Source organism: Oncorhynchus mykiss, chromosome 2, assembly GCF_013265735.2.
Source record: "Oncorhynchus mykiss isolate Arlee chromosome 2, USDA_OmykA_1.1, whole genome shotgun sequence".
Taxonomy (NCBI): Eukaryota; Metazoa; Chordata; class Actinopteri; order Salmoniformes; family Salmonidae; genus Oncorhynchus; species Oncorhynchus mykiss.
The window spans coordinates 23135856-23155247 of record NC_048566.1 but is presented as its reverse complement, the minus strand read 5'-3'; the positions used below and the strand labels follow the sequence as shown (position 1 = coordinate 23155247).

Below are 19392 nucleotides of genomic sequence, written 5' to 3'. Positions count from 1 at the left end.
GAGAGAAGGACAATGTACTGTCTAGCCATACTCTCAAGTACTTGTATGAGATGACTAGGTTAAGGGCAGAGAAAGCTTGTTAGACACAAAGAAAGCTTTGTTGTAGAGTGTTTAACACAAAACCCGGGGAGGGGCCAGTTGAGTATAAGACTGTATCATCTGCATATAAATGGATGACAGAGTTTCCTACTGCCTGAGCTATGTTGTTGATGTAAATTGAGAAGAGCGTGGGGCCTAGGATCGAGCCTTGGTGGCAGACAGTGGCTGAGACAGCAGATGTTCTGACCTTATACACTGCACTCTTTGAGAGAGGTAGTTAGCCAACCAGGCCAAAGACCCCTCAGAGACACCAATACTCCTTAGCCGGCCCACAAGAATGGAATGGTCTACCGTATCAAAAGCTTTGGCCAAGTCAATAAAAATAGAAGCATAACATTGCTTAGAATCAAGGGCAACGGTGACATCATTGAGGACCTTTAAGGTTGCAGTGACACATCCATAACCTGAGCGGAAACCAGATTGCATACCAGAGAATACTATAGGCATCAAGAAAACCAGTCAGTTAATTATTGACAAGTTTTTCCAAAGCCTTTGATAAACAGGGCAAAATAGAAATAGGCCAATAACTGTTAGGATCAGCATGATCTCCCCCTTTAAATAAAGGACGAACCGTGGCTGCCTTCCAAACAATGGGAACCTGTCTAATTGCATAGTATCTACAGACAGTACATTAAAGATAAAGATTTTCACTGAAAGTACTATTATATTGTTTATTGATTGACTACGGTTTTCCAAATCTTCCAACAGTGCTAATTTTAGAGTTAATTGGAGATAAATGATTTTTCAGCCATTCCTGAACCTGTGACCAGAAATAAGCGACATAGGGGCAATACCAAAATAAGTGATCCAATGATTCTGTTTATTTGCAGAAAAATCTGCAGAGCGGAGATTGTCGTATGCCCCATATATATAACATTCGGTATGCAGGAAGAATTTTGAATAAGAATTTGAATGGAAAAACTTGAATCAAGCGCTGTTTTGCATATCAGTTCATAAACCACGTGCCATGGAATCAGCACATCGAAAATCTCTTCCCAACTATTTTGCAACCTATATGGTGCCGCAGTCAACATTTTGGTCCTCAAATAAAACTTTTTTTCAATTATCTTTTTTGACAGTATTGTTCTTTAATAAAGGCAGACAAACAAGTTCCTTACCTTCTTCTACTTCCACTTGCGTCCTCCATTTTTGCAGTAATTCTGCAATCAGCTTATTGTAATTTTGGGTAGAACAAACATTTCCATATACACTATATATGCAAAAGTATGTGGACACCCCTTCAAATTAGTGGATTTGGCTATTTCAGCCACACCCACTTCTAACAGGTTTATAAAATTGAGCACACAGCTATACAATCTCCATACACAAAGATTTGCAGTAGAATGGCCTTACTTTAGAGCCGAGTGACTTTCAACGTGCAACCGTCATTGGACGCCATCTTTCCAAGTCAGTTTCTGCCCTGCTAGAGCTTCTCCGGAAGCGGCTAGGAGCAACAACGGCTCAGCCGTGAACTGGTGGGCCACACAAGCTCACAGAACAGGACCGCCGAGTGCTGAAGTGCGTAGCACGTAAAAACACTCACTACGGAGTTCCAAATCTCCTCTGGAAGCAACGTCAGGACAATAACTGTTTATCGGGAGCTTCATGAAATGGGTTTCCATGGCCAAGCAGCCACACACAAGCCTAAGATCACCATGCGCGATGCCGAGCATTGGATGGTGTAAAGCTTGCCGCCATTGGAGTCTGGAGCAGTGGAAATGCGTTCTTTGGAGTGATGAATCACGCTTCACCATCTGGCAGTCCGACGGACGAATCTGGGTTTGACAGATGCCAGGTATACGCTACCTGCCCCTTAGTTCCAGTGAAGGGAAATCTTAATGCTACAGTGTACAATGACATTCTAGACGATTCTGTGCTTCTAACTTTGTGGCAACAGTTTTGGGAAGGCCCTTGCCTGTTTCAGCATGACAATGCCCCCATGCAAAAAGCAAGGTCAATAGAGAAATGGTTTGTTGAGATTAGTGTGGAAGACCTTGACTGGCCAGCACAGAGCCCTGACCTCAACACATTGGACAGCTTTGGGAGGAATTGGAATGCTGACTATGAGCCAAGCCTAATCGCCCAACATGGGTGCTGACCTTACTAATGCTCTTGTGGCTGAATGTAAGCAAGTCCCCGCAATAATGTTCCAACATCTAGCGGAAAGCCTTCCCAGAAGAGTGGAGGTTGTTATAGCAGCGAAAGTGGGGACCAACTCATATTAATGCCATGATTTTGGAATGAGATATTCAACTCGTAGGTGTCCACATACTTTTGGTAATGTTTGTTAACTGCACATGTGACATAACTCCACCTTTCCTATTCATAATATCATTAACAAAGACCATTTCTTTGTAAAAAAAAAATGTTTATCAATTAGTATATTTGAATTTAACCATATTATTTGTTATACTATTTGTTGTGCCTTTTCTGGAGGATGAAACTGGAATTGCAACCAGCTTTGTATGGCTTGTTATAGAAAGGGTAATATTTTGAAAAAGGTTCCATTTTCAAGTAAGTGAAAGTGAAAGGTAATCTGGATAAAGGGAAAAGGGCAACGTTTTAACAAGGGGGTGATACATTCTTACTAATCTACTGGAGAACCAGTTCTGGTTTAAGTATAACCTTTGTATGACTGATGCTTTTAGTGAGAAGTTTAATGCATTAATATTGAATAATTTTAGCCCCCCCGAACTCATATTCATTATATAAATAACAAAGAGCTGCAGTCGGTTTTGGAATGGGTGGCAAGTAATACGATAGTACTGTCACGCCCTGATCTGTTTCACCTGTCCTTGTGCTTGTCTCCACCCCCCTCCAGGTGTTGCCCATCTTCCCCACTTATCCCCTGGGTATTTATACCTGTGTTTTCTGTCTGTCCGTGCCAGTTTGTCTTGTTTGTCAACCAAACCAGCATTTTGGTTCACCCCAGTCGCTCTTTTCTTGCCCTCCTGGTTTTTGCCCATTACCTGTCCTGACTCTGAGCCCGCCTGCCTGACCACTCTGCCTGACCCTGCCTGCCGTCCTGTACCTTGGATCCACTACTATGGATTATCGACCCCCTGCCTGCCTTGACCTTTTGTTGGCGTTCCCCGGTTGTTCCAATGAACATTGCTACTTCAACACAGTCTGCACTTGGGTCTTACCTGAAACCTGATAACTACTAAATATTTCAAAAACTTAAAGCATTGTATTTGGGACAAACCATTCACTAAACCCTAAACCTCAACTAAATCTTGAAATGAATATTGTGGATTTTTAAAAATGTATTTATTCGTTGCCTTATTGGAGGGGGAAGGAGGTTGTGAGAATAGTCAGCTCATCTATTCAGTAATTCATATACTTTAATTTACAAAATTCATCTTGTTCATCAATTAGGCATTGGAAATACATTAACACTTTACACATCCAGTGACATATTTAATTGTAAGTATATTTCTGCCATGTTAAAAATGGGATTCAATAGCCTTTTTATGTTGTACAGAATGTTAAAATAATGTGAAAGCTAACAATGCCAATGATTTGAAGCAATGTACAACACTTGCTTAGATTGGCAGATGCCTCACCAAACATCCATGCCTCACTGACTCACAGGGCCTTGAAGAGAGAAGAGGGTGGGTATGTGTAGGGGTTATGGGTGTGGGTTGTGGGTGTGTTTTTTTTATGAGAGCTGTCCCTAAAATAAAATGGCTATAGTGCATTCCACAGGTGGCTGCAGCATTACGCTAGTGGGGGTGGAGGGGTTGGGTTAATCCTACACAATGTGAAGCCCCAAGGGAGTGTCTAACGAAAGGGGCTATTCAATCAAATCCATTATTAATACACACAACAGGTGTATTGTGGAGACTGGGGAGTGGGGAGACTGGGGAGTGGGGAGATGGGGGGTGGACAATGACAGGGAGGCTCCTGTTACGATGGAACTAATAAATATAATGAGGCAATGCCCAGAAGAGGAAAGGGGGGGGAGAAGGGGAGGTAAGGAGGTGAAGGCACGGTGTCTCTCAGTGGAACAGGGCCACAGAGACCATGGATGTCACCAGGAGCAGGAGGCTCAGTCCGATGCTCTGGGCGTTGTTACACAGGTTTCCCTCGCAGCACTTCATGTCAATGCCCATGGTGGGCCCCAGCGCTCCTGACATGTCTCCCACACAGATGCTCTTGGAGGCACATCCTTTCATTGTCATCTTCTCGCCACCCATGTTCACTAGCAGCACACATAAGACAATGTTACTGATATTCTCAAGACTCAATGCTTCAAAGGTTTTTATTTTAAGGCTTTCCCAAACCTTAACTTAACTAATCAGAATAAATGCATAAACCTAAGTTTAACCCTATCCCCAACCTTAGCCCTAACCTTAACCATTGGGAATGAATGCCTAACCTTACATGTTAGTTTAACTTTTAAGGAGTTTCACTGACAGCTAAGATCACCACATGGCGTAATTAAAAGTTCAGGCCATGACGTAATTCTGTTGCTGCAGTTAGGCCACAGGTTGGAGGTTTATTCGGAGATTGGAAAACTTTCAGTGCAGTAAACATTCAATTAAAATACTGTACATCAAGTTTTTACTTGCTCAGGGTAACTGCATGCTATCAGAGACCAGGACTATATAACCACACATAATTTCAAGCACTAATCATCAGAGTTATCATATGTATTATCATACATTTGAGATGTGGAGACTCTGCCACATGGTCTCAGAGCATTTCATATTATTCTGTACGTAAATCTGAGAACTCAAGTTAGTATGAAATGTTCCCTTTCATATAGTATGAATTCATTTGTGGATGTCCCTCATCCATTTTGTATAATATGTTGCAAATTGCAATTCGTACAATATGTTACAAATTGCAATTCGTACAATATGTTACGAATTTTCAAAATGTGCAATATGTTACGAATTTACTAAACATATGATATGTTACAAATTCAAATTTGTTGTTGCTATCATTACCTATGTGGCTAGTTGGCTAATCTTATCTAGCACTAGGGGTTAGGGTTAGGAGTTAGGGCAAAGGTTATCTAAAAGGATTAGGGGAAGGGTTAGTTAACATGCTAAGTAGTTGCTAACTAGCTAAAATGCTAAAGTTGTCAGTGATGAGATACAAACATGCACCCTTTGGGTTGCTAGATGTTCGCATTATATGCCCACCCATCCACTCTGACCAACCACCCTCCTAACGTGTTTGCCTTAAGTAACATTCTATCTGATGTAATTATACCAAACATAACATATTATCCCAATTATGGGTGTCCCGGATTTACGTGTACTATGTTATGTCTAGTCTATGAGATCTGTCAGAGACTAAAGGAAGAGGTTTAGGAATGTAAAGAATGTGCGGATAACGGCGCGCCATTAATCTGACACACTACCTATTGTTGAGATACAGCGGTCCTCGTCTCCCACACAGCTCAGAGCGCTCGTGCAGTCCGTTCCGGTACAGGTGAAGCACTTCTTGCCATTAGGGGTGGTTTTAGTAGTTTCTACAGGATAGATGATTCCACTTTTCACTCCCAGCTCACCACAAACCAAAATAGCTTAATTATATTCCTTATTACAGCCGAATTCAATTATTCCTCTATGTTGAAAAGACTTGGCAGCTGTTAAATCATTTCGCTAAATAAATAATTTGGTTGTATTTCATTTTTAGGTAGACATGCCAATTTAAGAATTGAGTTAAAGTCTAATTCATAAACTCAAACTTTCCTCATAGAACTGTCAATGAAAACAATTCATTTCAACTCAACCTTTCAACATGCTATCAAATCGAATGTTTTAATAGTAGCATTTACTGACGCTACCAGACAATACATTCTCATTGAGATAGTTACCAGGGATGCTTTGGGAGTTGCAGAGGTCTGTATTGCAGCATGTGCTGGCGATCATAGTGCGCATCATTCCAAAATTCACCGATGCAGTGAGACACTGTTCAGGCACGGAGCAAGACTTCAGGTTCACATCGGATAATGTTGTACCACCTGGAAATAGAAAGAATAGGTCGGGACAAGCAAATACAGGTAAAAAAAATGTTTTGTCGTCAGGCTAAAACTTGTGAGCTAAATGAACCTGCCTTTAATTTACCCATATAGGATGTAATCCGCGTGTTTCCACATTGGGTTGGACAGTCAGTCTCCTTGTCCGTGCATGCTCCCGATTCTCCTGGTGTGCACTCAAAGCACTTGAGTGAATATGCTGAGAAGGTGAAAAGTTACAGCATCCCATTACTTGAAATTCCGTTCATAAATTATCAGGGATATAATAGACGAAAATGTGGACACTGTTCTTTGGCTGAAATGCATTTGTCATTCAAAAGGTGAGTTGATCAATGCTGTTGAAGTTAGATGTATTGCATCTTCATTATAGTTCCAAACTGTTGGTTATAGGCTAAACTGAAATTGCAAAAACGTTTAATAATTGCTGAACTTGATCTTCAAAGCAGTAATAAGTAATAAAAAAATATATGGGCTATAGCTATATATATATAAATATATATATATACATATAGATAGATAGATAGATAGATAGATAGATAGATAGACATTTAAAATAAATGATCATCAACATGCAATTCTTACCTTTGGGGAGTAGCAAGCTCACAAGGATGGGTACAATAAGGTACATTTTGACTTGGAGCTGAAGGAGGTGAAATGATTTAGTGTGTGCCAAGTTACAGCATTTATCTGTTATCATTTAGAGGTGTGGTATGTTTGTCGAGAAGCATCCACACTCAGAGCTATCAAAATCCAATGTGTTCAATAATTGAGCTTTGAATACAGTGTTCTGTTGCAAAACATACAATTTGTAGAATGTGGCAATTTTTTGAATTTTCACATTTAGTTTTCTGTGTTTTTACAGCCTGGAATTAGACCGCATTCCCTTTTTACTTTTTCACTGCTCAGTGCTCTGTAAAAACCTTCACAATTTCAAAATAAAAAAATACATGTAAAAAAAATATAATTTTATTTTTGGATAGGCCTCCACCAACTTTGCACACATCTTTCACAATTTCTCAAAGTCAATCAAGTTGTTTGCAGATCATTGCAGTCAAAAATATGACAGCACCATTGTGAATATGATTTTATTCCTTTTTATTTATGCTGTTGTGTTTACTGTTGTTAAATCTATCTTTTGTCATTTGCAACGAGAAAACACTGATTTAATAACAGCAAATAAAACAAGTTAAATTATAGTCACAATGGCGCTATAGGTGACTCAGGAGTTTCCACTGTCTTGTCTGGGTAAGAGACAGTTTTCTTTCAATAAGAAAGTGTGGTTTTGGACTTGTGTTTTGTGTTATAGTCCTGCTAAAAGGAGAAAGTCTCTCCCAGTGTCAGGTCTCAAGCAGACTGGATCAGGCCTAAAGGCGTCAGCATGCTTCAGATCGTCTGGCGGCTAGCCAAAGTTGGCTAGGTGAACCAAATGAGTGTGCTTGCATACTCCAAGACCTTCACTTGAAAAAACAAGAAAAATCAATCAATCAATCAAATGTATTTATAAAGCCCTTCTTACATCAGCTGATGTCACAAAGTGCTGTACAGAAACCCAGCCTAAATCCCCAAGCAGCAAGCAATGCAGGTGTAAAAGCACAGTTGCTAGGAAGAACTCCCTAGAAAGGCCAGAACCTAGGAAGAAACTTAGAGAGGAACCAGGCTATGAGGGGTGGCCAGTCCTCTTCTGGCTGTGCTGGGTGGAGATTGTAACAGAACATGGCCAAGATGTTCAAATGTTCATAGATGACCAGCAGGGTCAAATAATAATAATCACAGTGGTTGTAGAGGGTACAACAGGTCAGCACCTCAGGAGTAAATGTCAGCTGGCTTTTCATAGCCGATCATTCAGAGTATCTCTACCGCTCCTGCTGTCTCTAGAGAGTTTAAAACAGCAGGCCTGGGACAGGTAGCACGTCCAGTGAACAGGTCAGGGTTCCATAGCCGCAGGAAGAAGAGTTGATACTGGAGCAGCAGCACAACCAGGTGGACTGGGGACAGAAAGGAGTCATCAGACCAGTTAGTCTTGAGGCATGGTCCTAGGGCTCAGGTCCTCCGAGAGAGAGAGAAAAAAGAAAGAAAGAAAGAAAGAAAGAAGGAGAGAAAGAGAGAAAGAAAGAAAGAAAGAGAAAGAGAGAGAAAAACAGATAGACTTGAAAGAGCATACTTAAATTCACACAGGACACCGGATAAGACAGAAGAAATACTCCAGATATAACAGACTGACCCTAGCCCCCCGACACAAACTATTGCAGCATAAATACTGGAGGTTGAGACAGGAGGGGTCGGGAGACACTGTGGCCCGCCCGACAACACCCCCGGAGAGGGCCAAACAGGCAGGATATAACCCCACCCACTTTGCCAAAGCACAGCCCCCACACCACTAGAGGGATATCTTCAACCACCAACTAACCATCCTGAGACAAGGCAGAGTATAGCCCATGAAGATCTCCCCCATGGCACAAACCCAAGGGGGGACTCCAACCCAGACAGGAATACCACGTCAGTGACTCAACCCACTCGAGTGACGCACCCCTCCTAGGGAAGGCATGGAAGAGCACCAGTAAGCCAGTGACTCAGCCCCTGTAATAGGGTTTGAGGCAGAGAATCCCAGTGGACACCGTAGCGTACGTGTAGGTATGTACGGCAGGACCAAATCGGAAAGATAAGTAGGAGGAAGCCCATGTAATGCTTAGCAGTAAACCTTGAAATCAGCCCTTGCCTTGACAGGAAGCCAGTGTAGAGAGGCTAGCACTGGAGTAATATGATCAAATAGTTTGGTTCTAGTCAAGACAGTGGTCTAAGGCTGAGTTCAAGCTCAGGCTCTGTCGCAGCTGGCCGTGACCGGGAGGTACATGGGGCAGCGCACAATTGGGAGGGTTTGGCTGGCAGGGATCTCCTTGTCTCATCGCGCACTAGCGACTCCTGTGGCGGGCCGGGCACAATGCGCGCTGACCCGGTCACTAAGTGTACGGTGTTCCCTCTGACACATTGGTGCGGCTGGCTTCCGGGTTGGATGCGCGCTGTGTTAAGAAGCAGTGCGGCTTGGTTGGGTTGTGGACACATGGCTCTCGACCTTCGCCTCTCCCGAGTCCGTACGGGAGTTGTAGCGATGAGACAAGACAGTAACTACTAATAATTGGATGCCACAAAATTGGGGAGAAAAAAGGGGGTCAAAATATATATTTTTTTCTTTCAAAAAAAGATTCTAGCTGCCGTGTTTAGCACTAACTGAAGTATATTTAGTGCTTTATCCGGGTAGCCGGAAAGTAGAGCATTGCAGTAGTCTAACCTAGAAGTGACAAAAGCATGGATACATTTTTCTGCAAAAAAGGGGCAATAGTACTGTTTGTCCATTTTGAAACGCCGTAGTCAGAATTAATCTAACATAACTCAAGAAATCTGTCATTAATGTAAATTATTTCAGAAACTAGGTGTATGTCGCACATCACTACTTCACATGAGAGGCATTTTAAGTTTTTTTTTTTTTTAATCATCAAAATGCGTTTTTTGGCAGAAATATCTTCTGGAACATCATACACAAACATGTATGCCATCTGTATATACAAGTTAAATTACGAGCGTAGTTGGTTTAGCCATGGGAAAAGACGGGAACCTTCCCACTAGCCATGATTGGCTGAGATAATGGGTGGGCTGGACATGCCAAGAGATTAGTTCGGATTGGTCTAAAGCGAAAGAGAACACTGTTGTATAAAACTGGATTACATCTTCAAACTAAGGGCAACCATGGCATCTGTGACAGAGAGGGAGAAGTGTTCATCCATGTAACATTATACGGGTAAGAGAGTCTAACTAGCTAAATTTTGAGATATTATACGTTTCCAGTTTTGTCAGAAAGTTGTTTTCATTGCAAATTAAAGAGTACCATTAGCTAGCTAGCTATCATTAGCTGGGAGGCTGGCTTACTAGCTAAAGTTATGTGCATGATCTGTGTAGTAATGGTATTCGTATCTCAAAGTCATTTGCATTGCTAGTTATAGCCTACTGTTAGCTAGCTACCTAACATTGAACATTGGCATTATGGTTAATTGTTTAGCTAGCTAGCTACATGTCTAAACAATGCAATAAACCATTTCACTGTACCGTTTACACCTTCTAACAAGCTAGAAACTAACCAAAACATTGTTTAGAAAGTTGCTTTTAGTTGCCTGGTTCGCTAGATTGACATATACTGAATTCATTTTTAAATGGATGGGTTTATTCGTGTTTGCATCAGTTATTCTATTTTAGACCCCCAGGCTGCTGATGTCATGCAGCCTGTCAATTTTGTAATTATACAATAATTACAACGACAAGTTTGATGTTGGACGACAATAGAATGTTCATGATGTCTCTGTGATAACTGTATACAGACATGTTGATAGAAGTAGTATAAACCATTCTTGATCTTAAAATCTTTGGTTGTACACTAACATACTCACTGTTTGGTTCAGTATTTCTCAATAAAAAAAAAAGAATGAAAATGAGTGGAGAGATTTAGAGGGTTACTCAATGAAGTGTTGTGTTGGCTTTGCCCCAAATGTAACACTTTGTATTTTGGCTTTTTTGCAGTACTAAGTGCCTTGCTGCAAACATGCTTTGGAATGGGTTTCTCAGCACAGGCTTTCACTCTGTCATACAGGCCAGTGTGAAGCGACTGCGATATTGTTGATTCATCCAAATGCAGTTTGGCGTTTTTTGTCATGAATCCTGTTCTGGAGACAGCTCTACATAGTGGTCACTTGCTGGCACCCCAACTTTAACCCTAACCACACAACTAACCCTAATGCCTAACCACATGTACAGTATTACCTCGACTAACCTGTACCCCCACACATTGACTCGGTACAGGTGCCCATTGTATATATAGCCTCGTTATTGTTATTTTTATTGTTTTACTTTTTTTTGTACCTTAGTTTATTTAGTAAATATTTTCTTAACTGCTGGTTTAAGGGCTTGTAGGTAAGCATTTCACGGTAAGGTCTACCTGTTGTATTCGGCGCATGTGACAAACAGCATTTGATTTGACTACTAACTACTACTAAATTAAGACCAACAAGCAAGTTATTTACAATATAAGACATTTTGACAGAACACAGACTTGAATTGTATGAATATGCATGGCATGAGACTGATGGATTTGTTTACTGTGTTCTACTGTTTTCTTAGTTATTTGCTTCTTGCCTTTTTCTGATAAGAGAGACATTTGGACAGGAGTTCATGTTGACCTGACGAGCAATGAGGAGGATGGCCTGCAAAACGGCAAACCAGTGTGGCTTTGTCAAGAAATACAGAGCTGCTCATAGAGGGACCATAGCTAATTGGCGAGCCACACCACACAGATCATGTCTGGGGACTTTTCGTCAAGGCAACATAGATCCCATGGGCCCCTCCACACTATAGCAGCCCTTTAACCCTAATTGAGATTCGCCATGGGCAAAGCTGGATGACTCATGTCATCTCTCCCCCTTAACCCATGTATGCAGGTAAGAACCACATTCAAAATTCAAAGATGAATGAAAGTATTTTCAAAAGAAACAAGCAGAGTACATGCAGGAGTCATCCAGCTTGGCCCAGGTTGCCTCCATGGGGGTTACTTTAGTTTCAGGCCCTGCTTAGACTAAAATTAAATCACATTTTTTTATACCTTGGAATGTTTACTTACAAGCCCTTGACCAACAATGCAGTTCAAGAAATAGAGCAGCAGTATGAAAACAAAAGGGGGGTGGGGTCAATGTAAATAGGCCGGGTGACCATTTGATTCATTGTTCAGCAGTCTTATGGCTTGGGGATAGAAGCTGTTAAGGAGCCTTTTGGACTTAGACGTGGCGCTCCGGTACCGCTTGCCGTGCGATAGCAGAGAGAAAAGTCTATGACTTGGGTGACTGGAGTCTTTGACTATTTTTGGGGTCTTCCTCTGACACCGCCTAGTATATAGGTCCTGGACGGCAGGAAGCTCGGCCCCAGTGATGTACTGGGCATACGCACTACCCTCTGTAGCACCTTGTGGTCGGATGCCATACCAAAATTGAATACAATTTTATTGGTCACATACACATGGTTAGCAGATGTTAATGAGAGTGTAGCGAAATGCTTGTGCTTCTAGTTCCGACAGTGCAGTAATATTGTTGAAGAAAAGGCAATATTTTTACATCCATTCTCAGAACATTTTAAAAACTTTGAACGGTCAGGAAACATATGGCTTCATTCCCAGAACCAATTGGAAACAAAAAACGTACATTCCCACAACTTCCAAGGAACCAAATGTGCTAGCTGGGAAGTGCCTGGCCACAAACAAGATGCATGCTTTAGAATGGGTTTTTCAGTACATGCTTTCACTGTTTTCACTCTGTCTTACAGGCCAGGTTAGCGTTTTTTGTCATGAATCTTGTTCTGGAGGCAGCTCTGCATATTGGTCACTTGCTGGCACCCCAAATTTAACCCTAACCACACCCTAACCTTAAATTAAGACCAAAAAGCACATTTTGGTTTTCATGAATGTTTACAATATAGCCAATTTTTTACCCCTTTTTCTCCCCAATTTCGTGGTATCCAATTGTTTTTAGTAGCTACTATCTTGTCTCATCGCTACAACTCCCGTACGGGCTCGGGAGAGACAAAGGTTGAAAGTCATGGGTCCGATACACAACCCAACCAAGCCGCACTGCTTCTTAACACAGCTCGCATCCAACCCGGAAGCCAGCCGCACCAATGTGTCGGAGGAAACACTGTGCACCTGGCAACCTTGGTTAGCACGCACTGCGCCCAGCCCACCACAGGAGTCGCTGGTGCGCGATGAGACAAGGATTTCCCTACCGGCCAAACCCTCCCTAACCCGGACGACGCTAGGCCAATTGTGCGTCGCCCCACGGACCACCCGGTCGCAGCCGGTTACGACAGAGCCTGGGCGCGAAACCAGAGTCTCTGGTGGCGCAGCTGGCGCTGCAGTACAGCGCCCTTAACCACTGTGCCACCCGGGAGGCCATCAATATAGCCAATTTTGACTGTGCAGCTGGCCCATGTTGCCGAAATAGCTCAGTTCTGCCTCAAGGAGAATACTCATGATATAAAATACAGTATATACCTGCTATCCAGACACAGTTTAGTTTCTCCAACCTCAGCGATAGTAGCTGTGACAAAATGAGCATCTGTGTTTAATTACATCTTTTTAGATGATACTGTACCAGAAAGCCAAAGAATGGGTTTGAGAAGGAAATTATCAGGGCTGGATACAACCCAAAATAATTATTGAATGTCAATCTTATGGAGGAAGTCAGGAAAGCTGTTGAGAACGCAAGAGTAGCAGCAAGCAAAGCAACATGAAATGAGGGGCTTCCTAATGAGGCACTAGTTTCCTAATTTACTGCCAGTTCTATTGTCAAAATGGTATCCGCATAATCACTGCTTTCAGTGTACGCACCCAAAATTTCCTCTCCCTCTACAGTGTATACATTCTCTTTAGCCTACTTTGAGTGCTGACATCTTGTCTTTGTCTGGTGGCCAGGTGTGTGTTATTTTTGCCTCATATTGACCCAATCAAAGCCATTTCCTTTGTCTCCATGCGTCAGACCTGCTGTTTACAGTATCTCTCGCTCTGGTTTGTGGTCTGCACATCTATGCCAACCTACATCTGGTTCTTGTAACTGTTTGTGCCCGTGGTCTGCATACCCGTCTCCCTGAGCATGAATAGGCCCATGTATGGACACCAAGCCCCCATAGGGTGTTTGCCTTGTGCCTAGAGGCTGACAGCTGTTCATCATCCAGACAGGAAACAGTGGCAAGTCTAGTGACGACTGCAGAAGGAAATATGTCCAACAGATCAACAGTGACATTGAAACCAATGTAAATTGATATTTCAAAGTATTTAAAGGTCCAATGCAGCCATTTTCTCTCAATATCAAATCATTTCTGGATTGTTTTCAATTAAAATTGTTAAAAATACATTTGTATTTATTTTTATTTTTTATTTCACCTTTATTTAACCAGGTAGGCCAGTTGAGAACAAGTTCTCATTTGCAACTGCGACCTGGCCAAGATAAAGCAAAGCAGTGCGACAAAAAACAACAGAGTTACATATGGGATAAACAAACATACAGTCAATAACACACTAGAAAATCTGTATACAGTGTGTGCAAATGAAGCAAGGAGGTAGCGCAATAAATAGGCCATAGTGGCAAAATAATTACAACTTAACAATTTACACTGGAGTGATAGAAGTGCAGATGAGGATGTGCAAGTTGAAATACTGGTGTGCAAAAGAGCAGAAAAATAACAATAATAAAAAATATGGGGATGAGGTAGGTAGTTGGTTGGATGGACTATTTACAGATTGGCTGTGTACAGCTGCAGTGATCTGTAAGCTGCTCTGACAGCCGATGCTTGAAGTTATTGAGGAAGATATGAGTCTCCAACTTCAGTTGCTGCTGAAGAAAAGCAGGCCCAAACCATGATGCTGCCACCACCATGTTTGACAGTGGGGATGGTGTGTTCAGCTGTGTTGCTTTTACGCCAAACATAACGTTTTGCATTGTTGCCAAAAAGTTCAATTTTGGTTTCATCTGACCAGAGCACCTTCTTCCACATGTTTGGTGTGTCTCCCAGGTGGCTTGTGGCAAACTTTAAACAACACTTTTTATGGATATCTTTAAGAAATGGCTTTCTTCTCACTCTTCCATAAAGGCCAGATTTGTGCAATATACGACTGATTGTTGTCCTATGGACAGAGTCTCCCAACTCAGCTGTAGATCTCTGCAGTTCATCCAGAATGATCATGGGCCTCTTGGCTGCATCTCTGATCAGTCTTCTCCTTGTATGAGCTGAAAGTTTAGAGGGACGGCCAGGTCTTGGTAGATTTGCAGTGGTCTGATACTCCTTCCATTTCAATATTATTGCTTGCACAGTGCTCCTTGGGATGTTTAAAGCTTGGGAAATCTTTTTGTATCCAAATCCGGCTTTAAACTTCTTCACAACAGTATCTCGGACCTGCCTGGTGTGTTCCTTTTAACAGACCTCTGAGACTATCACAGTGCAGGTGCATTTATACGGAGACTTGATTACACACAGGTGGATTGTATTTATCATCATTAGTCATTTAGGTCAACATTGGATCATTCAGAGATCCTCACTGAACTTCTGGAGAGAGTTTGCTGCACTGAAAGTAAAGGGGCTGAATAATTTTGCACGCCCAATTTTTCAGTTTTTGATTTGTTAAAAAAGTTTGAAATATCCAATAAATGTCGTTCCACTTCATGATTGTGTCACACTTGTTGTTGATTCTTCACAAAAAAATACAGTTTTATATCTTTATGTTTGAAGCCTGAAATGTGGCAAAAGGTCGCAAAGTTCAAGGGGGCCGACTACTTTCGCAAGGCACTGTACATAAATGTCAAATATTTTTTTAATCAAACCCATTATCCTGGCGTTGCGCCATGCTCTACCAACACAAAGACCAAAATGCTTCAAGCACCTGGTGGAAAGGTGCTCTATAAATCCAATTCACTGTTGTTATTATCATCTACCTGTTCCTGGGCACGTCAGGAATGTGTTGTTCCATGTTCTGATTGGGAGCTATTCCATGAGAAGATGCACCTGACAATCTCAATCCTCTCCCTAAACCAAGCCCTGTTTCAGAAGTATCAACGTGCGATGCCCGTTCATTTATCTTTATAATAAGAAAGTCTGCACATGTCATATTCTTCTCCCAAGTGCTTCAATTTGACCTGCACCTGGTACAAGGTGCTCCTCCCGAACGTTAAGGACCTTCTTTCTCTATTCATATAATTTATTGTTTGCAACAGGGTGTGCCTATCGCTCACACTGACTTCTAGTATTGGTACATGACACATGATCCAATCCCTGCTGACTAACGGGTGCTGGTCTTGTAAGTGCCCTTTATACTTTTCAATAACTTAAACTAACAGTGTGGTCTCCATGTTCCTAAGACTTATAGCTAAAAGTATTGAACTTGTCTCAAATATATCTGTTCAGACACAAACCTGTCTTCTCTAATGGGGGAAGATTTCTGCAGTTTCACAATAAATTGAGTTTTCCCTTCTGTTCTTGATCCAACAAGGATCATTGATGTTTAGTATATTCTAATAATATTTCTCCCAGAGATGGTATGAGGACTCAGGAAATCTGACGGCCCATGTAATCAAACAACAATGATGTTATTTGTCTGGACAAAAAAATGAAGTGAATTTAAACACTTAACCCTAGTTGTTCCTGTAAGTCACTCTGGATAAGAGTGTCAGCTAAATGACTGAAATGTACATTTAATTTGTCCAATAGAACAGAATTTAACAGACTGATACAATGTTTTTCCTATGATTGCAACAATGTCATTGGGGTGTCTGGCAAAGCACACCAATTTTGCACATCCTTGCATCCTAATGAGTGATGAGGGGACAAAGAAATGGGACAGGAAGCCAAATAACACAAAGAACACTTTGCCCTTGAACTGAAGCTAATATGTCAAATATTTACAAATGATTTACATTTGATTTGGTTGGTGATATTAGTTTGTCACACTCCTGTTTTTACTTTCATTTACTCTGCAAATGAGTTGTTAAGTTTCTATTCCTTCAGTTACATTTTCAGTCAACCTCAAACCTCATGTGATTGGCCCTACTTTTTGAATTGATAAACCCTGACCACTTTCCTTTCTTTCCTTGTGTGGTCTATAACCCACATGTTATTAAGATTCTGTTTCTCTCAGTTATGTTTTGTGTCATGAGCCTATTTCACAACTTCCTGCAATAAATAGCGGGCTCTGTCTGTGTTGCTCCTATTTGTTATTGTTTGATTCCGGGAAAACGATCTGGATCCCAGTCAGAGGAACTCACTGCCGATACCTGAGGGCGTTTTTTACAGTTTTTTCCTCGTGTAATAGACACCTTAGGGAAATTGGCTGCTCTGTGGTTGCGTGAGAATGAAAAGATTTTTCAAAGCCTATTACCCTGACAGTGCTAAATTCACCTTTTCATAATCATTCCAAGTTCATTAACCCACATTTAATACTGCCCTGTCATTATTACAGCATATTTACATTTACCAAAAAAGCAGATAGACTAGGGATCTTGTTTTTGAATAGAAATTAATTAAAGTAAAAAATATTGACTGAACAATAAATCAAATGAAATGTTATCGGTCACATACACATGATTAGCAATGTTAATGTGAGTGTAGCGAAATGCTTGTGCTTCTAGTTCCGACAGTGCAGTAATAGCTAACAAGCAATCTAACAATTCCACAACTACTACCTACTGTCATACACACAAATATAAGTAAAGGGATGGAATAAGAATATATACATATAAATGTATGGATAAGCGATGACCGAGCAGCATAGGCAAGATGCAATAGATGGTATAAAATACAGTATATACATATGAGATGAGTACTGCAAGATATGTAAACATTATTAAAGTGGCATTATTAAAATGACTAGTGATCCATTTATTAAAGTAGCCAATGATTTAAAGTCTATGTAGGCAGCAGCCTCTCTGTGTTAGTGATGGATGTTTAACAGTCTGACGACCTTGAGATAGGTGAGATAGATGTTAACAATACTGTTATTAAGAAGGTTAAAAATAACCACTGAAATGATTGGGGTCTTATGTCCATAGCCACAGTAAGTAGGGGTGCTGCTGCAACCCCTGAAAAATAAAAATAAAATATTTTTCTGAAAAGTAGTGTACTGGGACTTTAGTAGTCCTGTATTAGCGGACCAATATAGCCGTCTGCAGCGCAGGCAACATTTCCAGAAAATTCAAATTAAAGGTACACTAAATTCAAATGGATGGCTTTAGATAAATGTACCCAAAACCCTATTGAATGTAAACTCCATGAGCAACTCTGATGGCCAGCAAGTGGGAGGGTTTTCAGGTGTTTAATTAAATTGATTCAGTGCACACAAGGGAACCACACCTGCAAAGCTCATTATGCATAAAGTAAGTCTGAATACTAACTACTGAGAAGTGCGTAGGGCTGATTGAAGTGGATTTAACAAGTGACATCAATGAGGGATCATAGCCTTCACCTAGCTAGATTCACCTGGTCAGTCTGTCGGGGAAAGAGCAGATGTTCCCTACAGTGTATGTAGACACTGGTGTGGTGCTGTTATAGAATAAAGCCTAATGTTAAAAAGTAGCTCTTGAAAGACAAAGAAAACAATATTTTTAGGGGTGATGTCATTATGTCCAGCTGTTTTCATCAATAAGATAGTTCAATGGAAACTCACCCTAGCAGACAATTGTCGCATCTATTTTCTATGCAAACTTTCTAAATGTCGACCCCAAAAAATAAATCACTGGACAAGTTAATGGAAACATAGTTACTGTTGTGGTTGTACATGTATTGATTTTATTTGTTTGAGTATCATGGTGTGGAGTCTCCTCAGGTGTTACTCATCTCCATTTACAGTACCTCGCTATGATTTCCCCAAGCTGGGGGAGACGATGGAGAAGGAACTTCCATTCCCAACATGAAAATCAACCAGAGGAAGAAAGAGGCTCTCCAAGCCAACATATGGAGATCAGCTCTTGTATCTGGCTGTTGCAGCAATACAGTACCAATTTCAGGTCTCTCCTTTAGTGTAGATATAACCATCTTGGTAAGGGAGATCAGAATGTACTATCAGGCTTTTGGTCTTAATAATGAGTCTCTGCAGAGCCTTGCTGATGAGCATGTGTGCCAGTGGAGGAGCTGAAAGCAGTCCTGAAGTCCCCTCTGAACAAGGAGATGAGACAATACGCATCAAGACTCTGACCAAGGCATCTGGGCCAACATCGATGGTGGATGAGTACTTCTTGAGTACCATTCCAGTCTTGGGCTCCATAAGGTATGTCTTATGGCACCACCACATGCTGAAGATCTGTCTGAAGATGCACAAAATTTACTGAAGAAGACTCTGAAGGATGATGATGGAGAATGTCAGAGACTGTTTTGATTGTGTTTATCAAGATCGAGGGATGTTTTTTCATAAGTGCCATTTATTATATAAGGAAAATGTATATTGCCCAAAAATATACATGAAATTCCTTTTGCATATCCATACCAATTTAATCTCTATAACCTACAGCATGAAATCTATTCTTTTTTAAAAGGATTCTATCACCACCATGACAGTCAGATGATTGCATAATCCTAAAATGTTTTTTTTGCTTCTGGATTTGAAACAAATCCTAGTTAATACTTAATATTACTTGCCTGAAATGTAAAGGAGGTGGTTTACACAGGATTTTATACTCTTTCAGAATGTTCTTACAATATTCTTATGTTATTACATCAGAAGAAGGGAGAAA

The 19392-nt window shown here is 41.1% G+C and overlaps 1 protein-coding gene across 1 annotated transcript; it reads right to left on the bottom strand.

Annotated features, from left to right (window-relative positions):
- Positions 1-3356: 3356 nt before the first annotated feature.
- Positions 3357-6743, bottom strand: LOC110538332 (urokinase plasminogen activator surface receptor). The gene is made up of 5 exons (XM_021625084.2): positions 6677-6743; positions 6183-6293; positions 5933-6079; positions 5474-5584; positions 3357-4303 (listed from the first exon to the last, which is right to left on the bottom strand). Exons 1-5 carry the CDS (start codon positions 6720-6722, stop codon positions 4101-4103), a joined length of 618 nt encoding a protein of 205 aa, XP_021480759.2. The 5' UTR covers positions 6723-6743; the 3' UTR covers positions 3357-4100.
- Positions 6744-19392: the final 12649 nt, after the last annotated feature.

Excerpts from the sequence above, each read along its gene's own strand:
- LOC110538332 (XM_021625084.2), bottom strand. The coding sequence starts at position 6,722 with ATGTACCTTATTGTACCCATCCTTGTGAGCTTGCTACTCCCCAAAG. Across the intron at positions 6,080-6,182 it reads GCGGATTACATCCTATATGG|GTGGTACAACATTATCCGAT; the intron begins GTAAATTAAAGG and ends TTCTATTTCCAG. Across the intron at positions 4,304-5,473 it reads CCGCTGTATCTCAACAATAG|TGAACATGGGTGGCGAGAAG; the intron begins GTAGTGTGTCAG and ends GTGTGCTGCTAG.